At 40.5% G+C, this 16,918-nt stretch overlaps 1 protein-coding gene across 1 annotated transcript; it reads right to left on the reverse strand.

Moving 5' to 3' along the window:
* Positions 1 to 900: 900 nt before the first annotated feature.
* LOC146691783 (jun dimerization protein 2-like) lies at positions 901 to 10,500 on the reverse strand. The gene is made up of 4 exons (XM_085431766.1): positions 10,357 to 10,500; positions 2,595 to 2,812; positions 2,175 to 2,279; positions 901 to 1,980 (listed from the first exon to the last, which is right to left on the reverse strand). The coding sequence occupies exons 2-4, from the start codon at positions 2,787 to 2,789 to the stop codon at positions 1,789 to 1,791; spliced, it is 492 nt and encodes a 163-aa protein (XP_085287892.1). The 5' UTR covers positions 2,790 to 2,812; positions 10,357 to 10,500; the 3' UTR covers positions 901 to 1,788.
* Between the last annotated feature and the right edge of the window lie 6,418 nt (positions 10,501 to 16,918).

The following is a 16,918-nucleotide window of genomic DNA, read 5'->3' on the forward strand; positions in this document are numbered from 1 at the left end:
ATGTGGGTATCCTGTGTATCCTTTTTATCCTGTGTAAAATGTTATCGTCATGAGGTTAGAGTGACTGATATTTGACTGTGGACTCTTGTGCGCTAAAGAACTCATGCGATAAATCTCTGTGTAACCGTGGATAAGGATTAGTTTCATTGACCACATTAAAGCTGTAACTAAATCTGCTTTTTGGCATCTCAGAAATCTAAGTGAGAGATTATGTGTCCCAGCAAGAGCTAGAGAAGCTAGAGAAGCCCATTCATGATTTCACTTCTTTACTAGTCAGTTCGTTCTTTAGTTGAAGTCAACATTTTCTCAAGGCAATATGTCACAGTGTCCTTTCCTCTCTGACCATGAAAATCTAATTAGCTCATCCTTGAGCTCAATTGCATATTTGTGCTAAATTTAAAGAAATGTCTTCCAAGTGTTTGTGAGGTATCATATTCACAAAAAAAAAAAAAAAAAAAAAAAAAAAAGAGTCCGTTCTAATAAATATACTAATAAAATACATGTTCCAATAAACACCAGACTTGTAAACAGTAATAAAGTACTAGGATAAATTCTACAATGAAGAGGCAGCCAGTGATCGTCAGCAGGTACTGGGGCGTCTGCTGTCGGGTTAGTTCTGTGCCGTCTGTCATTTCTCGCGGTGAGCAGTGAACAAAGGGATCTATGTTAATCAAGGCTCGAAGAAATAAAAGCATGAGTGACCTTTTCAGAGTTGTGCAAACAAAAGTAAAGCCCTGACTTTGGCAATATACTGAAGAATAGCGCTGAAGAAAACGTGATTGCACAACATTTGGTATTCTGTAATTCTAGTGTCATGACCGGCTGGTGCAAATTCAACTTCAGTATATTGCAATATTGCATTTTTACAGGTGTAACGTAATGGAAGGAAAACAAAAGGTCTTTCTTGTAGTTAGAAAATAAAATTTAATCTATTCAGGATATCAGTTTATACATAAAGAGAGATGCAGAACAGACACTGAAATACTGCTCAGCTGAGGAGCCTCTACTCCTTTTCACAGCTGTTTGACAGCGCAACATGACAGACTGCAAAGACTGAAAGACAAATCACATCAAGTGATTCACAAGCATTTCATATATGTTTATGTATAGAAAGCAGTATAAAACAAGTACAATAATGGACAGACAACAAGTCCAAAAAATAAGGGTGTAAACATTTTGTGTATATGTGCTTTTCATGACGCCAGCGTCACCACAAATCGGATCAACCGGTAACTGCCATCGTCGAGGCAGGGTATAGAAATAAACATTGAAAAAAAACAAAAAACCTCTACTCCATTTGGTGTATCTGTAATGAGTATTTTATCCTAATAACTCTACACCTGTATATTTCAGCTAGCATACATTAGGAAAACTGCAGAACACGGCACTGAAACAATGCCACACAATCTACGCAGGGCTTTTGTAACAGAGCACCATAGTGATATTAGTGTGTTTCCTCAGCGCTGTTTCCAGTCATACTCTACTGTTTCCATTGGTCCCTTTTTTGTAGAGATGGTTGAAGTAACAACGAGGCACAGCGGGTATCAACAACAACACTTAATGTGGAGATGAACCTGGGTATTTCCAGTCTTCCAATGGACAGAGCCAGCTCGTGTAGCAGTACTGAGGAAGCCCCACAACCTCAGATCTTTGGACAAAGTCTCCAAAAGTCTCCAGCTTGGAGCTCAAGTGCTTCTTTAGAAATGTATTGCCAGTTATGTTAACATATAAACGGCAGCCACGGTGGTGCTAGTTTGGGCTTCAGGAACTTCCCTGGTTTCTCTTTTTTCACTTGGTTTCAGAGGACAGCTGCTCCAGCAGTGGGTTGGCCTCGCTCTCAGGTGTTTTGACGCTGTCGGTCCTCACGATGCATGTCGGCCGGTGGAGATTGAGCATCACCATTAGCTGCTGCCTCTCCAGACGGAGCTCCTCGATCTGGGCTTTCAGCTCCGAGTTCACCATTTCCAGACGTTCCGATTCCTGGACAAAGGCATTCAATTAGTACATACTACTGGAAAAAAACACCTCACAGAGGACAATCTTACGCTTAATGAGTTGATATTGAAATTTGAGGACAAAAACTAATCTAACCACAAACATGAATAAGTGGTTTGAGATCATGAAAAATGATTTTGTTCTGCTCTTCAGCGTGCAGTGCTGAATCATGAACTCACCCTTTGAAGGAAGTCAGTCCGTTCCTTCTTTTTGTTTCGGCATCGTGCTGCAGCAACTTTGTTTTTCTCTCGTCTTCGTTTCCTCCTTTCTTCATCTTCATCCATCTGCAAATACAAAGTATCATTAATATTAAAACAGAAGAGGTTTTTACATTTTACTGTTCTTATTTTTCCATTTCAATCACAGGTTGTACAAAAAAGTGGACACAGCCACCCTGAGGTTACCCCTTGGCTTACTGATTTGAAGCCATGAGTTTGACACTTTGGCTGCTACCATGTCTTCTGTTTTTGTGACCATACTTGGGTGACAGACAAAAATGACTCTTAATGATAAAACGATAAAGCCTGACTTGATTGGCTAATACTCCCATGACATTCACGTTTCACACACTCTGTTTCCTCTTTTCTCTTCCTCCTCACCTCTGTCTTGATGGCCAACGGCCGTTTCCCCAGCCTGCCCAGGAAGTGCAGCGGAGACAGCATGGTGCCCAGCTGGCGGAAGTCAGCCAGCTTGAGTTGATCGGTGAGCGTGGTGGCCGAGATGCCCGCCAGTGGGCCCAGACTGGGAAGGGAGCCCGCCGCCAGCGAAGGGTCAGGTATCTGTCCCGGCATCATGTCCAACCCGGCCACCACCGCCGCTGTGGGAGGGGAGGGGAAGAGGCGAGGGGGTAAAGAGAGGAAGGAAAAGAGAAAAGAGGAAGAGGGGGATGATTAGGATGAGAGTCAAGCCTAAAAACAACTCGCTGACAGTGAAAATTCAGCTTTTTTTTCTCCACCACAGAGAGAAGCATAGTGCACACACCTATTTTAAATACTTGAGTCTGTAAATCTTTATTTCTAAAAGAAGAAATAATGAAATTAATTAAAACAAATTTTTTTAAGACTTCATGGTGCCAATACTAATATTTTTTCTATTTAATCATAATGCTTTGTTATCAATTTCTGCTCACTTTCACAAAGGAAAAGAAATATTGATTATAAATACTAACTTAATTTTTTAAAGTCTTCCAGCCCACTACCTTATATCTGATCTATCCCTGCATCTGTACTGATAGCTACGGTTTTATTCATACCAAAAACCATGTCATGGGTGCATGCATTTTTCTTTGGATTCCCCCCCCCCCCCCCCTTTTCTGACTCCGTTATGATAACATAAACATTTATACTTATTATACTGCAGCCATCTGACGGCATCTTTTGTCTTATTATGATGTTATACAGCTTGCCTTTGACACACACTCGTTTTTCACCATTTTTTGTCTTCGTCATCAAATATCTTTGTAAATACTGGCTGCTGTTTCTAAGAATGATTTCAAAATGATTGTGTTGACAGCTGTGTTATCTTTTCAGTAGGCAGCGGGTGAAGAAAAGAAAACACAAAAACCCAAACACACTCACACACACACACACACACTCACACACACACACACAAACACAGACAGTGTAAGCAGCGACATACTCATTGCTGTAGCTTCACATGCAAAAGGAAGCAACGAATAAAACTTTTCAAAAAGCTTTTGAAGCTTTTTGATCTAAAACACAGATCCATCTTATCTTAACTATCGTCTTTTACCGTCAGATAATTTACAAAGAAGTTTTGATCTCTGTTCATTTTTTTTTGTTTTGTTTCCTCATGAAAAGGTTTTAAAAGTTATGAAAAGCATTTGTGCCAAAACAGAGCTGGGTAACACTCATGCATTCCATCACCACCCCTCTTCCAACAATTTGGGGTATTTTGGAGGGTTTGACCACAGTACTTTTTAATGTAATCCGGCAGGAATGAAGGACAGAGGAGAAAAAGCAGCATTCACGCAGGCATAAAGGAAGTGGCTGGAGAATTAAGACGTCTCTCTAATTACTGTAAGGCAGAGAGTTGGAAAACTTCTGATGGCCAAATAAAAAACAAATGCTCCAGATGAGAACAGTGTAACATGAACCGACTCTACTCTGTCCATCCCTGCGATCTCTGAGGAGAGGCAAACTGAGACCCACTGACTTTACTCTTACTGTTCCGCATTCGAGCAGAAAATAAAGGCACCCAAAAAATGGCAATTGTAAGCAAAACACTGGCAGACTATTTCACCTTTTCAGAGGGAATTACAAGTAGATCTAATCTATTTGACTAAATTCCTGCACACCTGATACTTCAACTTCTTTGGGTACACTGACAAAACATAGGCTCAACAGCCAAACTTGCAAATGGTATCAGATGGTATCAATGCAACTTTGGCGTTAACAGTTTAATTCACATTTGCTTCTTCGGCATTCAGCCGTAGCCGAACCTCCACAGGTTAGGCACCAACTGAACAAAGCACCTCTCACACCAAACCAACAAAGACGTGTATTGTGAAGTGCTACAAAAACAGCTAACTTTGCTGGTGGGTAACTAGCTGACAGGCTGACTGTATTTAAAGTTAAAGTAGTTAAAGTTTTTCTTTCATTGCTACCCCTTTTTCGCTGGGCTGAAAGACTTTCTGTATTACAAAGGCCATGGAAGAGGTAATGAAAAAAAGCAGGGTTATGTAACTCTATTCTAACGTACTCCACCCTATGCATGGGCTGGTCCCAAAGTGTTTTTACAGGCTCACTAGAGTTTACTGTCGTGCATGGCGGAGACCGAATCCAGCAATCAATATGAACCTCTGAGATATATATGAACTAAATAAATCAAATTATTTTGTCTGTCTAATTTGCACTAGAATTCATTCATTTAACCATCTGCATCAAGTGTAGTGCAGAGGTCAGGTCTAAAACAGCCCTATAACCATAAATTTGTTAAGCTAAAACTTCAGATCACATTTAAACTAAAGATGCAGTGCACGCACAGTAAAAATAAGCTAATCTTGCTAATTCTTTTGATTTTTCAGAAGTCTGCATTATGTATTAAACCCAAGGACAAGTTGATGTGTGGAGCCAGTCCCTCATGAGGCATTTTATTACTTAAATCCCAACTGCCCCCTCTCTCTCGCCCTATGTATACTCCCATTTACACTGCACTTGGCAGCAGCCTGTTGTTTTTGCTGGAGAGGAAAGGAACAAGACAGCCCTGGTTTAAGAAAAAAAAACCCTCAGACAAAATTCCTCCTCTCTGAAACTCACAGGAGTGTTGTAGTGGAGTGGAGGGTGCCAAAGCCAACTCGTTCTAAAGAAAGAGTGTGTAAGAACAAGGAAATACAGACAATAGTAGCGCTGCACAGCTAGTTGCTGATCAATAACTTTAATGGAATTCAAAAGACGGGATCCAAACTAAATTCCGGATTGAGAGGAAAGCCACAAGAACTGAAGCTTCTTTTAGGAATTACTGAGCAAACTGCTCTTAGAGCCAAAATAGAGTCTAATATCAAAGTTGGCCAGACAGTGAGGATTGGTTTACAGACTCAAATTAGGCTCCAACCTGGACAAACAATTTTTCAAGGGAAGCTGACATTGAAGAAAATATGTTAATTCAAGTATAATCTTATTTTATGTCGATTGGACTGGCTCAACACACCCTAGTGTAACCTAACTCTGCACTGTTAGATACGTTACAAGGAAAATCCCCCATTCCTCAGTACGGCGTGTTGAAACATGCAGTTGAAGTCAGCTCTTATATAGACATACACAGGCGCTGATTATATAAGCTTAAATAAATCTCACATTTGACTGCACAACATGAGATCACACAAATCAAAAGTGTGCAGAGACAGTTTTTGCCAGCAGCCTCTAGGACAAAGGTGAAATGATGCATAAAAGAAGATGACTATCAGTAGGAGACGTGAAAGTTGAGTTATACACCATTCCACACAATTAAGCTCCACTGTAAACTCTAACACATAACAGGCACTCAATGTGTCTCGGTTCTGAGTTAAACATGACTTTTAAGTTGAGTTGAGTAGAAAGTTTGTTGTGTTTAATCTGTTCCGTCTGCCACACAAGTGTCTAAAAAAATCCCCGTTTGCAAATTCAACACCCATTCAAGCCTTAAGACATGAAACCTCACAGAAGCTTCATCTGTACAACACAGGGAAAGTTTGCTGATGCATGTCTTGCGGGGTGTAATTATACATAAAAGCATGAGTCAAAGTGAATTTTACATTTTTCAAAAAAGAGGGTACTTTTCTCCTTTTCTTCTGTCAGCAGCAGCCTGCAGCCAAAGATTAGTGGTCAGCGTTTGATGATGCAACGGCCTTACTGTGCTTTTGCAGTCGAGCAGAAAAGCCAGTGCCACAGCTTTTAGGTCCACTGCAGCCTCGGACAAAGATACCTACACAACACCAGCAGCAGTGTGGGCACCGCTAGCTCACTGAGGGGACGTGAGCTGAAGCCAAGGGCGGTGAACGGAAACATCACGTATTAGCTATGAAATATAGGTTCTGGCATTAGCCCAGAGCCAATCTAACTGCATGCGAGTTAGCTGAAGGTGTGTGCGTGCTCACGTCTTTTGCTAGGCCAAATGTGTCCATTTCCTGAAAGCAATTAGAAGTACCAAAGAATTCAGGCTCTTATAGACCAGCAGCATGACTGGAGGCCCCGTTATCCTCATTCTTTTTAAAGACTGCCTGAGATGGTCAGAGCAAGGATACAGGGGTTTTCATAGGCTACTCATTACCTGTACATAATACTGCAACCACTATGGCAACTGAAAACAGAAGTCAAAACTGCTTGCATTACGGGAAAGACATGCATGCTTCCCTTGATGCCATTTTGCCACCATTTGTCAGCACACTATTAGAGTCTAATTTTGGATTATTAAGTCGTTGCACGGGCCACACACACCAGTGCACACCTTGCAAAAGTGCTTCTACAGCTCCAAACTCAACATGAGCCCTGAAAATGAGCAATGAGCATAGAGGCTGTGGCCAAGGAACACTCTCAATCTCCGGCCAAGGTCTAGGAGATCATCATTACCGTCTGCACTCAGTCAGGCTGTGTGTTGAGTTACAGCCTTTCGCAATCCTCTGAGGAAACCAGGGAATTTGGCACCAGCTTTCCTCAAGAACAGGACAGTCCAAATATACAGTGTCAACATTCCTCCAAGCCCTCATTATATTTTCATTGGAGGGACAGGACAAGACGCAGACATGGGATTAATAGGTGCTGGTCTGATGGAAGATGAGTGGAAGTGATTTTTTTTTCTTTTTTTTGGGGGGGGGGGGGGGGGGGGTATTCTTGTGGGTTAAATAGCTGCCGAGACAAAATTAACTTTACCAGAAATTCCTCTTATGGAATTGACTTAATACTCCCAAAGCAATTCAGTCCACAGCTAGTAATAGCAATACTTTTCCTTTACAGTTTGGAGTGAGTGGGATGGAGTGCAGCACATGCAGAGCTTATCTTTTGTTGAAATTACACAAGAGAAGCCCATTTAACTGCTGCATTTTATTGCAGACTTTGACCTGAGAACGACATTTTTTCCAGGCAAATCCAAACACTAAACACCTGCAGATATGCACAAAGCATGCAGGCTGTGGCTGCCATCATTCAAACATTAGTATGTGATCTTTGGCTGTGTTCCTGCTTGGTCTGCTTCGTGCCATTCAAACAGTCGCACATCTATATTCTGCATCTGGGTGGTCCTGGTCGAGTTATTATAACGTTACTATTTTTCCTCCATGCTGTAAGTCAAGATTAGACTGTGCATGGCACAAAGCTTAGGCTTGGCTCAGACACGGATTAAAGGAGTCAAAATGCAAAATGCTGGCAAAAGCCTTTTTAAACGTATGGATTTCACATCTATGACAAATCCAAGACAAGTCCTGTGCAATCTCTGACAACATGATATTGGCCAACCAAGTCCAGAAAATTAGATTTAATGCTGCCTGTTGAAACAATCTCAGTTCTTATGTAACTTGTGGTTGTCACTTTAATGAGGTTTCATACTTTGTCCTCTAGTGTTTCCTCATCCGCCTCATGTCAAGCATACACTTGTACAGTGCAGACACTGGAGCGATCAAACAAGCCGTTCAGTGCTTTTATTCCTCTCAAAGACTAGAAGCTAAAAGGTTTATGTTTAGCTCCACATTTAACACAAAGGGTTCCATTAATCTTTTTTTTTTTCTAAAGGGTCCTTTTATAAGAAACACCAGTGTTTCTCTCAGTAACACCTTTGGACATGTGGCTGTTTGCTTCCACAGTTTGCATCTAGTCTCCTTGGCAAAAAGGTTTTTACAAACCATGTGGAAAGGCTTATGGGGGACTACAATGTGATACTGATAATGTGATACCCATAGCAGTGAATGGCTGCTCCCCCAGCATTTTAGTATTAGCACCACTGAGCCTGGCTGTTGCATAGTTGGCTCGCTCGCCTGCAATGCGTCTGCTGTCTATTGAGTGTACTGAGGTGCAGCTTGGCAATTCTAGCTCTCCAGAGACACACTGGAAGGCATTTTTACTTAAAATAAACTGTGCGCCCACGTCCAGCCTCACAGCCCCGTCGGCCCCGCGCTGCCTGTCGGCTCGCCAGCCCTTCCCCATTAATCCACTGCAGCGTTCCATTTATGCAGAAACCATCCTACGGATGTGCCCAGGCAGGCACTGGGGCATTTAAACCCTCTGCAACATGCTCATTCACTTAGACCCACACAAACACAGACACAGACACAAAGGAAGCATACAGTATATAAAGAGCACACACGAATAGTTTCCCCTGCGTGGCATATAGCTGTACGCTGCACCCGCTGAACGGTATGCACCTCCATATAGGAAAAAGCTGAACCTATGAACTTGCAAGTGACAACCATCCCCTACCAATCATTTTTCCAATTCCACGATTGGCCTCTAACCTTGAGGTCAACAAGGGCAGATAAGCTGGCCTGGATACAGTTACATATACAGTAAATCTTTTTAGAAGAAGTTGATAAGGGCGTGTTTTTCAGTAGCTCACACCATCAGCAAGAGGAAAACAAACAGTCGCTGTAGTAAAAAAAAAAAAAAGTCAAGGGTTGGAGTATGTTTATCTGATATGCAAATATACATCTAAGCACCACGCGCGTGCACACACACACACACAACCCCCACCCCCCTACACACAAACAGAGTTTCCTCTCAGCTCCCAGAAAACTATACTCAAGCATTTGGGGGCCAAAGCAAAGACTACAAATGTAAGCCAATAGGAACACACATTCTTGGCTGTACTCCCATGCTCCCAAAGAAATCTCACACTTCATTTGCATTACTTATATTTCACGGTGAGCTAACAGCACCAAGATATTTTCTTCTCAAGAGAGCATCTCTGATAAATCGCATCTAGATTTGTCTTAAATTGATGCAACTTTGTTTGGAAAGTTTTACAATCTCCAATGGACCCCTTATTTTGTTGTTAAAATGTCATGTTAAAGACAGTTTTTAAGGATCCGACAAAAAAAAAAACACCTTTTCTCTCGTTTCCCCCGTTTTGTTTCTGTTTTATGTTATTATAATGTAATAACTTTGGGGCTGACAAACCAAACAGGAATAAAATAAATAATGGGTGTTAATTCTGCAGACCTGACCTGCACGTCTTATCTTACAGCTCCCTGCAAAATTTTTGCATGGAGAAGCTGGACTGGACTAAGAGTCCGATATTAACGCCAATGCACAGAATGACTGTACAAAAACTTTTCAGACACATGTTTGCTGAAAGTGAAAGGGTACAGCCTTGCAGAGCCATGTAGCTCGCTGTAACAGGCTAGCATAGCTAGCGGTTAACTTTGAAACTCTCAATGAGTGTAAACCGTTGCATAACTGTCTTCAGAAAGCTAACCGACGCTTGAGTTTAGCAACACAGAAAGGAAGAATCCCGAGATGAAAATACACCCTGACACAAGCGGGCTATAATTTAGCTAACGAGGCTGTAAATAACGAGCTATAAAGCGACAGTTGCTACAACAGTTGTAACAACAACGGGCTTAATGGTTGCGGACGCAACAAATTGACTTCTGCGGTAGGAGCACGGAAAACTTTAAAACTGTAAGGAAACTAGGACTTTCTCGAGCAGCTGAGTGACAGTAGGTTTTAATATAGGAATACGTACATAAATGATCACGGGAATTTGTAATACATACCGAGGAAAAAATGCACTGTGGTAAATGTCTACAACGTAGTAAAAAAAGTGTGAGAAAAATGCAAAAACACGAAGCCTGGCATTTTAGCTAAATACGAACACAGAAACAAAGACTAGGAGGCAACGGCAGCACATATCTCGACGCTTCGCTAACACACTTACCTGTTGTAGGTCCAAAAAAATCCGCAGTATTAGGAGGACCGTGTGGGAGTCAGGAGTCGGATGTGGGGTTTTGGGACTAAGTGAGGTCGTTGCATCAGCCCGTTTAAGTACTGAACTCGCTCAGGAATGCGGAACTGCTGCGTCAGACGTAAGCATGGATGAAAATAGGAGGACGACTGAGGCCCCGCCCATAGCAACAAGAAAACATACACAGACTGCGGAGAGGAAAGTTTCAGCCCGGGGGACACACGGAGAGAAAGAGATACGCACTCCCGGGTAAATACACGTCTGCCACGGCAATAAACGAGTCAATAAATAAAATTGTGACTGTAAACACACCGCACTCATCTTAGCTGCGGGTGTTTGGCACTGCCAACAACAAAAATATAGACTACCAGTCTAAGTAGTAAGTTATTTATAGCCTTTAATAAAAAGGTTATGTTGCAATGTGACAGTTTTTATCAACTATATCAGTACGTGCAGCGCTAACAAGTCACACACAAAAAGATTTTCATAGTCATTGTTAAATTAAGACAGGGGTTGTCAAACATAAGGCCCAGGGGGGCAGAGACTGCCTGTGCAAAGACTTCAGTCCCGCCTACTGGATGGCTTTGAACAACGTGAAAGAGATCACAAACTTCGGACTTTTAACTTTATTTTAGTACGTTTTACAGCTTTTCCCATTAATAACGACCCCACCCATGGCCATTCAGACTGGCCTGAGTAATTAAGCAATATAATTACTAGATATAATAATAGAATAATACAATTAAAAGGTAAAGTTAGATTTTTATAGCACCATCTGCTTTTTTTTGGAAATTAACAAAAAAACAACAACACATTTTTATATAATTACAGGGCAGTCTGGTCAAATTACAGAACCTTCTATCTTTCATTTATTTCTTATATTTTAAGTCCATATAGTTGTGCTGACAGATGTACTGCAGGAGCATTTCTTTTTCAGGTAGAAAACTGTAACCTGCTGTTAAAATTACACTTGTTTTTCTCATATTAGGATATCTTAAGGATTCCATTTGCATGTCTGTGAAGGTTCTCAGTCATCCAGGTCATGGTAATCTAAGAAACTTGATTGGCCTTCTTCAAGTTTCTTGAAGAGGTTTCCACCTCTCATCCGAGAAGCTTCTTCCGTTCTAAGATCTTTAGATTCAATTTGTGTTTACTCTGACAGAACGTGAGTTTCACTAGTCTGGCCCACTTAAGATCAAAGTATGTGGCCCACAATGTAAAATCAGTTTGACATCCCTGATTTAAGACATTTTTAGAGGCCCAAAGATATGAAAGCAATTCATGCATGGTTTAATTATGACTTACCAGTTTAGTGCATATGAAAATGTATTGATTTGTGACCATTAAGGCCTCTAACATTCCCCTTTCCTTCTGTTGTTTTTCATTTGAATATAAATAAGATATAAACTACTGTGCAAAAATCTTGAAGGAGCTCCCATTTCTTTATATTTTTCTGGGAAAACAGCACATATGTGCACTGTTTTATTGAAACACACAAATATAAATGGAAATGCACTTTAAAAGGCAAAAACTGAAATTGAGTTTGTGCAATTCTAACAAGAGTGAAACACAATATTCATATTTTATTCAGCACAGTCTGAACTTTTGACTGACAGACCTGCCCTGTGATTTATAGATGGCTGTAGACGCTCACTGTTGCACCTCTCACCTGACCTCTTCAACACACGTCAACAATGATTTGATCCAAAGACGTCAAATTTGGATTTATCAGTCCATAAGACGTATTGCCACTGATTCTCAGTCTTGTGTAATTTGACATACCTCAGCCTTTCCTTCCTGTTTCGTATCTCTTAGATTATATGATTGCACTTGATGAATGAAAATAAAAATGACTACAAAAAATATGAGCATTAACTAGTATTCACAAGAAAGAGGAAGGAAAAAACTTAAACGTAGTAATTAAAGTAATCTTTCTAATCTTGTGGGAGCACTTATTTAACCTGGGCATTCCTACGTGGCGCATATACACTGCTTGCATGTACTAATATCTTTATTAAAGTGATATTACTGCTGAGTAGATCACATAAGCCTGCAGTGTTTTTGCAGAAGTGTTAAGAATTGACTGAGCATAGATTTAAAAATATTTTTATGCAAATCCCTGGAAAAACCTAGTCTGAGCATAGCCTCACAAAGGGAATGCTGACATTGGAGTTCTGCAGCCTACAAACAAAGAACCAAACAAAAAAAAGTCTCAATTGAACATCTGGAGATTAAATGTTTTTGAACTCTTCCACTGAAAACTAAGATCTCATGTTTGCTGTGGAGAATGAAAGTGGAAAGTTTGTGCCAACCTCATATCTGATTTTAACGTGCATGTTAATGAGCAGAATCTCTGACTTCACTTTTAGTTTGTAAATAGGCTTCTTTAGGCTCTGTCATATGGAAACTTGAAGCCTGTATTGCGTATGATCTACCTATTCAATAAAGTACACTACTTACAGAGGACACATACATATTTTTAGGGGATTTATGTTTTTTAAGGGAAAAACTATAGTACAGCAGTATAATTCAGGGGATATTTAAGGTAATTCCTGTTGTTTTCAATTTAATCTGACGACTTGCTTTTCAGTTGTCAAGTTTCTACTTTAGTTTCCTTGTTGTGTCATAAACAAAACTACATCTGAAGGTGTTTTTTGGAGAGTTGGCACCACAGTTTCACTGCACTTCTTTCACCTTGTTTTTCACCCTTTACCCTTTTGGCTCTCAAAGGTACAGCTGCAGCTGCAGCATACCTTTTCTTAGAAAAGTTCAACACGAAGGTAAAAAAAAATGTGGTTAAGGAAGTTTGTTGCACAAATAATACAGTCGGTCCTGCAGGGTAGTTGCACAATAGCTACCCTGAAAGACCATTTTTGTTTTCTTTATTCATTCCTGTGAACAATCGTGAACAAAATTGTGCTGAAATATTTCTAAAGGTGGTTCCAGAAAGTTCTGAAAGCCTCATCCTAATGCTTCCCTCTACTGTGGGCAACAGAAACTACATGTAACTGGACATTTCTACTTATAGGGACGTGCAGTTATCGTTTTAAAAGGCTACAAACAAACTGTTGCCACTACAAGGAGTTGCTTTTTGCCCTCTTTCACTTTATAGCAGTGTTGAGTTATGCATCTCCTTTTATATATTGCAGATACAGCTGAGAAGTTGTGCCACAATTTGAAAATGGATGTAAACAGCGCTGTCACCCCCAAACACTGCTATTGTTTTCTGGTAAATCTTCAAACTGCTTTAAAAGCACCTTATCTTAACACACCAAGCCATCCTCATTGTCTCTTATTGCATGTCATGTTTTTATCTTCAACATCAGCTTAGGCTCAGTTTTGGTTTTGCACGATGCCAGCTCAACTGTTCGACCTATAAAAAGCGGCTGAGTTATTGGAGGCTCACCAAAATGCCCCGCTCTGTTCCTTTTTTTAGATTCTAATTTGGTTCTCTGCTGTGATTTATGCCTCGCATCTGACGGCAGGTCGGGGCCGACTGTGCGTCAGAGTCGCTCTTAACGCAGATGACAAATTTTTAGGGGAGACATGTGGAGTTAATAAAGCAGAACTGAGTCCATGACCAGACGGATTATTATAAAACACGAGGGTCCTGGACGTCTGTGGTTAAAACAGAGGTAGCACTCCCTTTGCAGGTGTAGGCTTTCAGCCGGGTTCCTTTGTGCCTGCAGGGAGGCAGCCAGAAATGTCACTCACTACATGAACACACATGGTGCACATTTGACATTCGAAGACAGAGCCGTTACTCACGAAAACAATGAGCCTTGATAATGAAACTAAGAAAATAACACAGCGTGGTATACAGGCAAGTGTGTAGAGCACGTTAGTTAAAGGAAAAAGATCTTTAGTGAGTGTGTAACAGTGCACAGGAATGACCAAAAAGGGTGCTGGTAAAGAAAATCCAGGTCTGTCTCAGGATGTGTAAACCACAAAGTTTCTAAAGCTACTTTCCTGTTTAAACCTTTGCAATCGTACCTCAACGCCTGCCTATAAAGAGCTTTATTATTTGTCTGCTGCAATCCTGCTTTGCATTAAAGCACGCGCTCGGGTGCACTTTTGAGCAGCTGCCACCCTGATTAATGGAGAGTGAGTGGAGTTTGTGGTTTTGCTGCTCTGCCAAACTCGTGCAGAGTTCATAATACGTGGGTGTCAGAAGTCAAGGTAAAGCAAAACCAAATATTTTTTGCCAAAAGCAAGTAAACATTTTTATTTATTTTTTCTGTCTTTCTAATCATTTGGTACATTTCCAAGTCTTCATCACATTCTAAAATTGATAAACAAGTTCAGTCACACTTCTTTATCTTTTCCAAACCCTTGGCCTGAATAAATTCCGTAGGTTAAATGTTTTGCTGTAATATTATCCAACAGCACATCTTTGGGAAATACCCAGTGAACCAGACACCTCCAGACACAAAATCTGACTCATTAACCTCCACGCTGCAGACACTAAATGTTATTTTTAACACTACTCCATTTGATTTCCTTCCTTCCTTTCTTCTTCTTTCCCAAGAATCTCAGACAGTTGTAGACTAAATCATAACGTGTCTATTAATTGTGCGAAGACTCACACGACAGCTCAGGTTATTTAAAACTTTATCACAGATGTCCTGAGTTTTGCCAGCCTTTGGAAATACTGTGTTACTACAGAATGACATTTCCCATTTTCTGACAGCACCGGAGCAAATGGAAATTCTTGTTTTGTCACAGTTTATTCAGCGAGCGTCACATTGTTCATACTTTGACTCTTGTGGCGACATGCCAACATTTAGGAGTACACTAGCTGAAGCATTTACAATGCAGCAGCAGGTGTAACACACAGAAATGCTTACATGTGGTGCTTTAGCAGACTCCATTCACAGAAATCAAGCCAACTACACACTTCATCTCTCTTTCACAACAGACTCATCTATCATAACACTACTCTTCCTCCCATATCATGCTGCATCAAATCCTACAAGAAGCACATTTTTCCCTTCCTGTAACAATCCAAATTTTTGTATGTGTGGCAACTTATTCGTTTGGTACTCAAGAAAAGAACAGGTCAGCCATTTCAACATAAACTCCTGAATCAGCACAAGATCTTTCTGATGTAATACTGAAAGTGCCATCTTGCAGTTGGAAGGAGACGGTGAGTTCACGCACGTACCAGCACCATTGTTGGCAGCGTTACCCATATCAGGTGACCTAACCTTTCCCAAAAAGCACATGACATTGATTTATCCCTGCAAATATAGCACTTCCTCGGGAATATGACGGCAAGCAGGAAACAGATTGGTAAGAAGGTATGTGAGATAACAGAGCTGGAAACGTTGAGCAACGTGATGAATGACAGAAAGATGGAAATCTGGAACCGAGGCAAGCGATGTGAGACATACTACAGGGGGCTGATATCGCTGGAAATAAGTCCAACCTGAAAGCCTTCGAGCTTCTTCATGTTTCGCTCAATTCATTTAAGTTCAACTATAAACACAGACACACAGAAACACATGTTTTGTTGGATGCGCTAACAAATTGATTGAGTGATTGATTGTTTGAGTGATATATCAACTAGGTCGTATGTTGAGTGTCTGTATGGGGCCTTAGGCCTGGATTGCTTGGGTGTATCTACGGTATGAGAATACTGTATTTTATATGTATTTCTATCTTTTATATCCTATCATTATAGTTTTTAAGTATTTAATTATAGTTTTTAAGTATTTATCTTTTGTGATGTTGCACTGACCAGAGACATCTTTCAATTTCATTGTACCTGTGACAATGACAATAAAGAATATTCATTCATTCATTCATTCATTCATATATAAATACCACATGGCCACATAAAAAAAAACAAGGCTTCCACAAATCTGTTCAAGTCTTTAAAAGAAAAGATTTGAAAGTGGAGACTTTGTCTAAGCAATATAAGTGGAAAGTAGCAGCTAACCAGCCTGCAGCTGAGCTGAAAAATGTGCACAGATGTTGGATTAAGTCTTTATAAAGCTGTTAACATGCAAACATTTGATTATTATCAAATCCCAAATGCAGTATATTAAAAACAAACCACATGCCTGCAGGCTCTTTTACACAGGAAACACTCAAACAAGTCAGAGTAAGGCAGAGGTGTGAATAATATATTTAGCTGTACACTCAGGTGGGAGTTTTTTGTTTATGCTTGCCACCTAGATATAGGGACAGTTTAAGATTACGTGTTTGACGGTAAGGTTATTGAACTTGAGCTTAAGGATTAAGCTTTTCTCGCATTTACAGGTGATGCAAGAGGAGACTGAATCTGCCTGAACACGCCCACCTTTTCTCCAACGGGAGAAGCACGCATATGAACTTGAGGAACATCCCATTCTTAATTAAAAGGCTTTAATATGATGTCAACCCACCCTTTGCAGCTATAACAGCTTCAACTCTTCTGGGAAGGCTTACCACAAGGTTTAGGAGTGTTTATGGGAATTTTTGACTATTCTTATGGGAAGTGCATTTGTGAGGTCAGACACTGATGTTGGACAGGAAGGCCTGGCTAACATCT

This window comes from Copadichromis virginalis, linkage group LG15, assembly GCF_057382275.1.
Source record: "Copadichromis virginalis isolate Kocher_CV1m ecotype Utaka linkage group LG15, C_Virginalis_male_GT1.1, whole genome shotgun sequence".
Lineage (NCBI taxonomy): Eukaryota > Metazoa > Chordata > Actinopteri > Cichliformes > Cichlidae > Copadichromis > Copadichromis virginalis.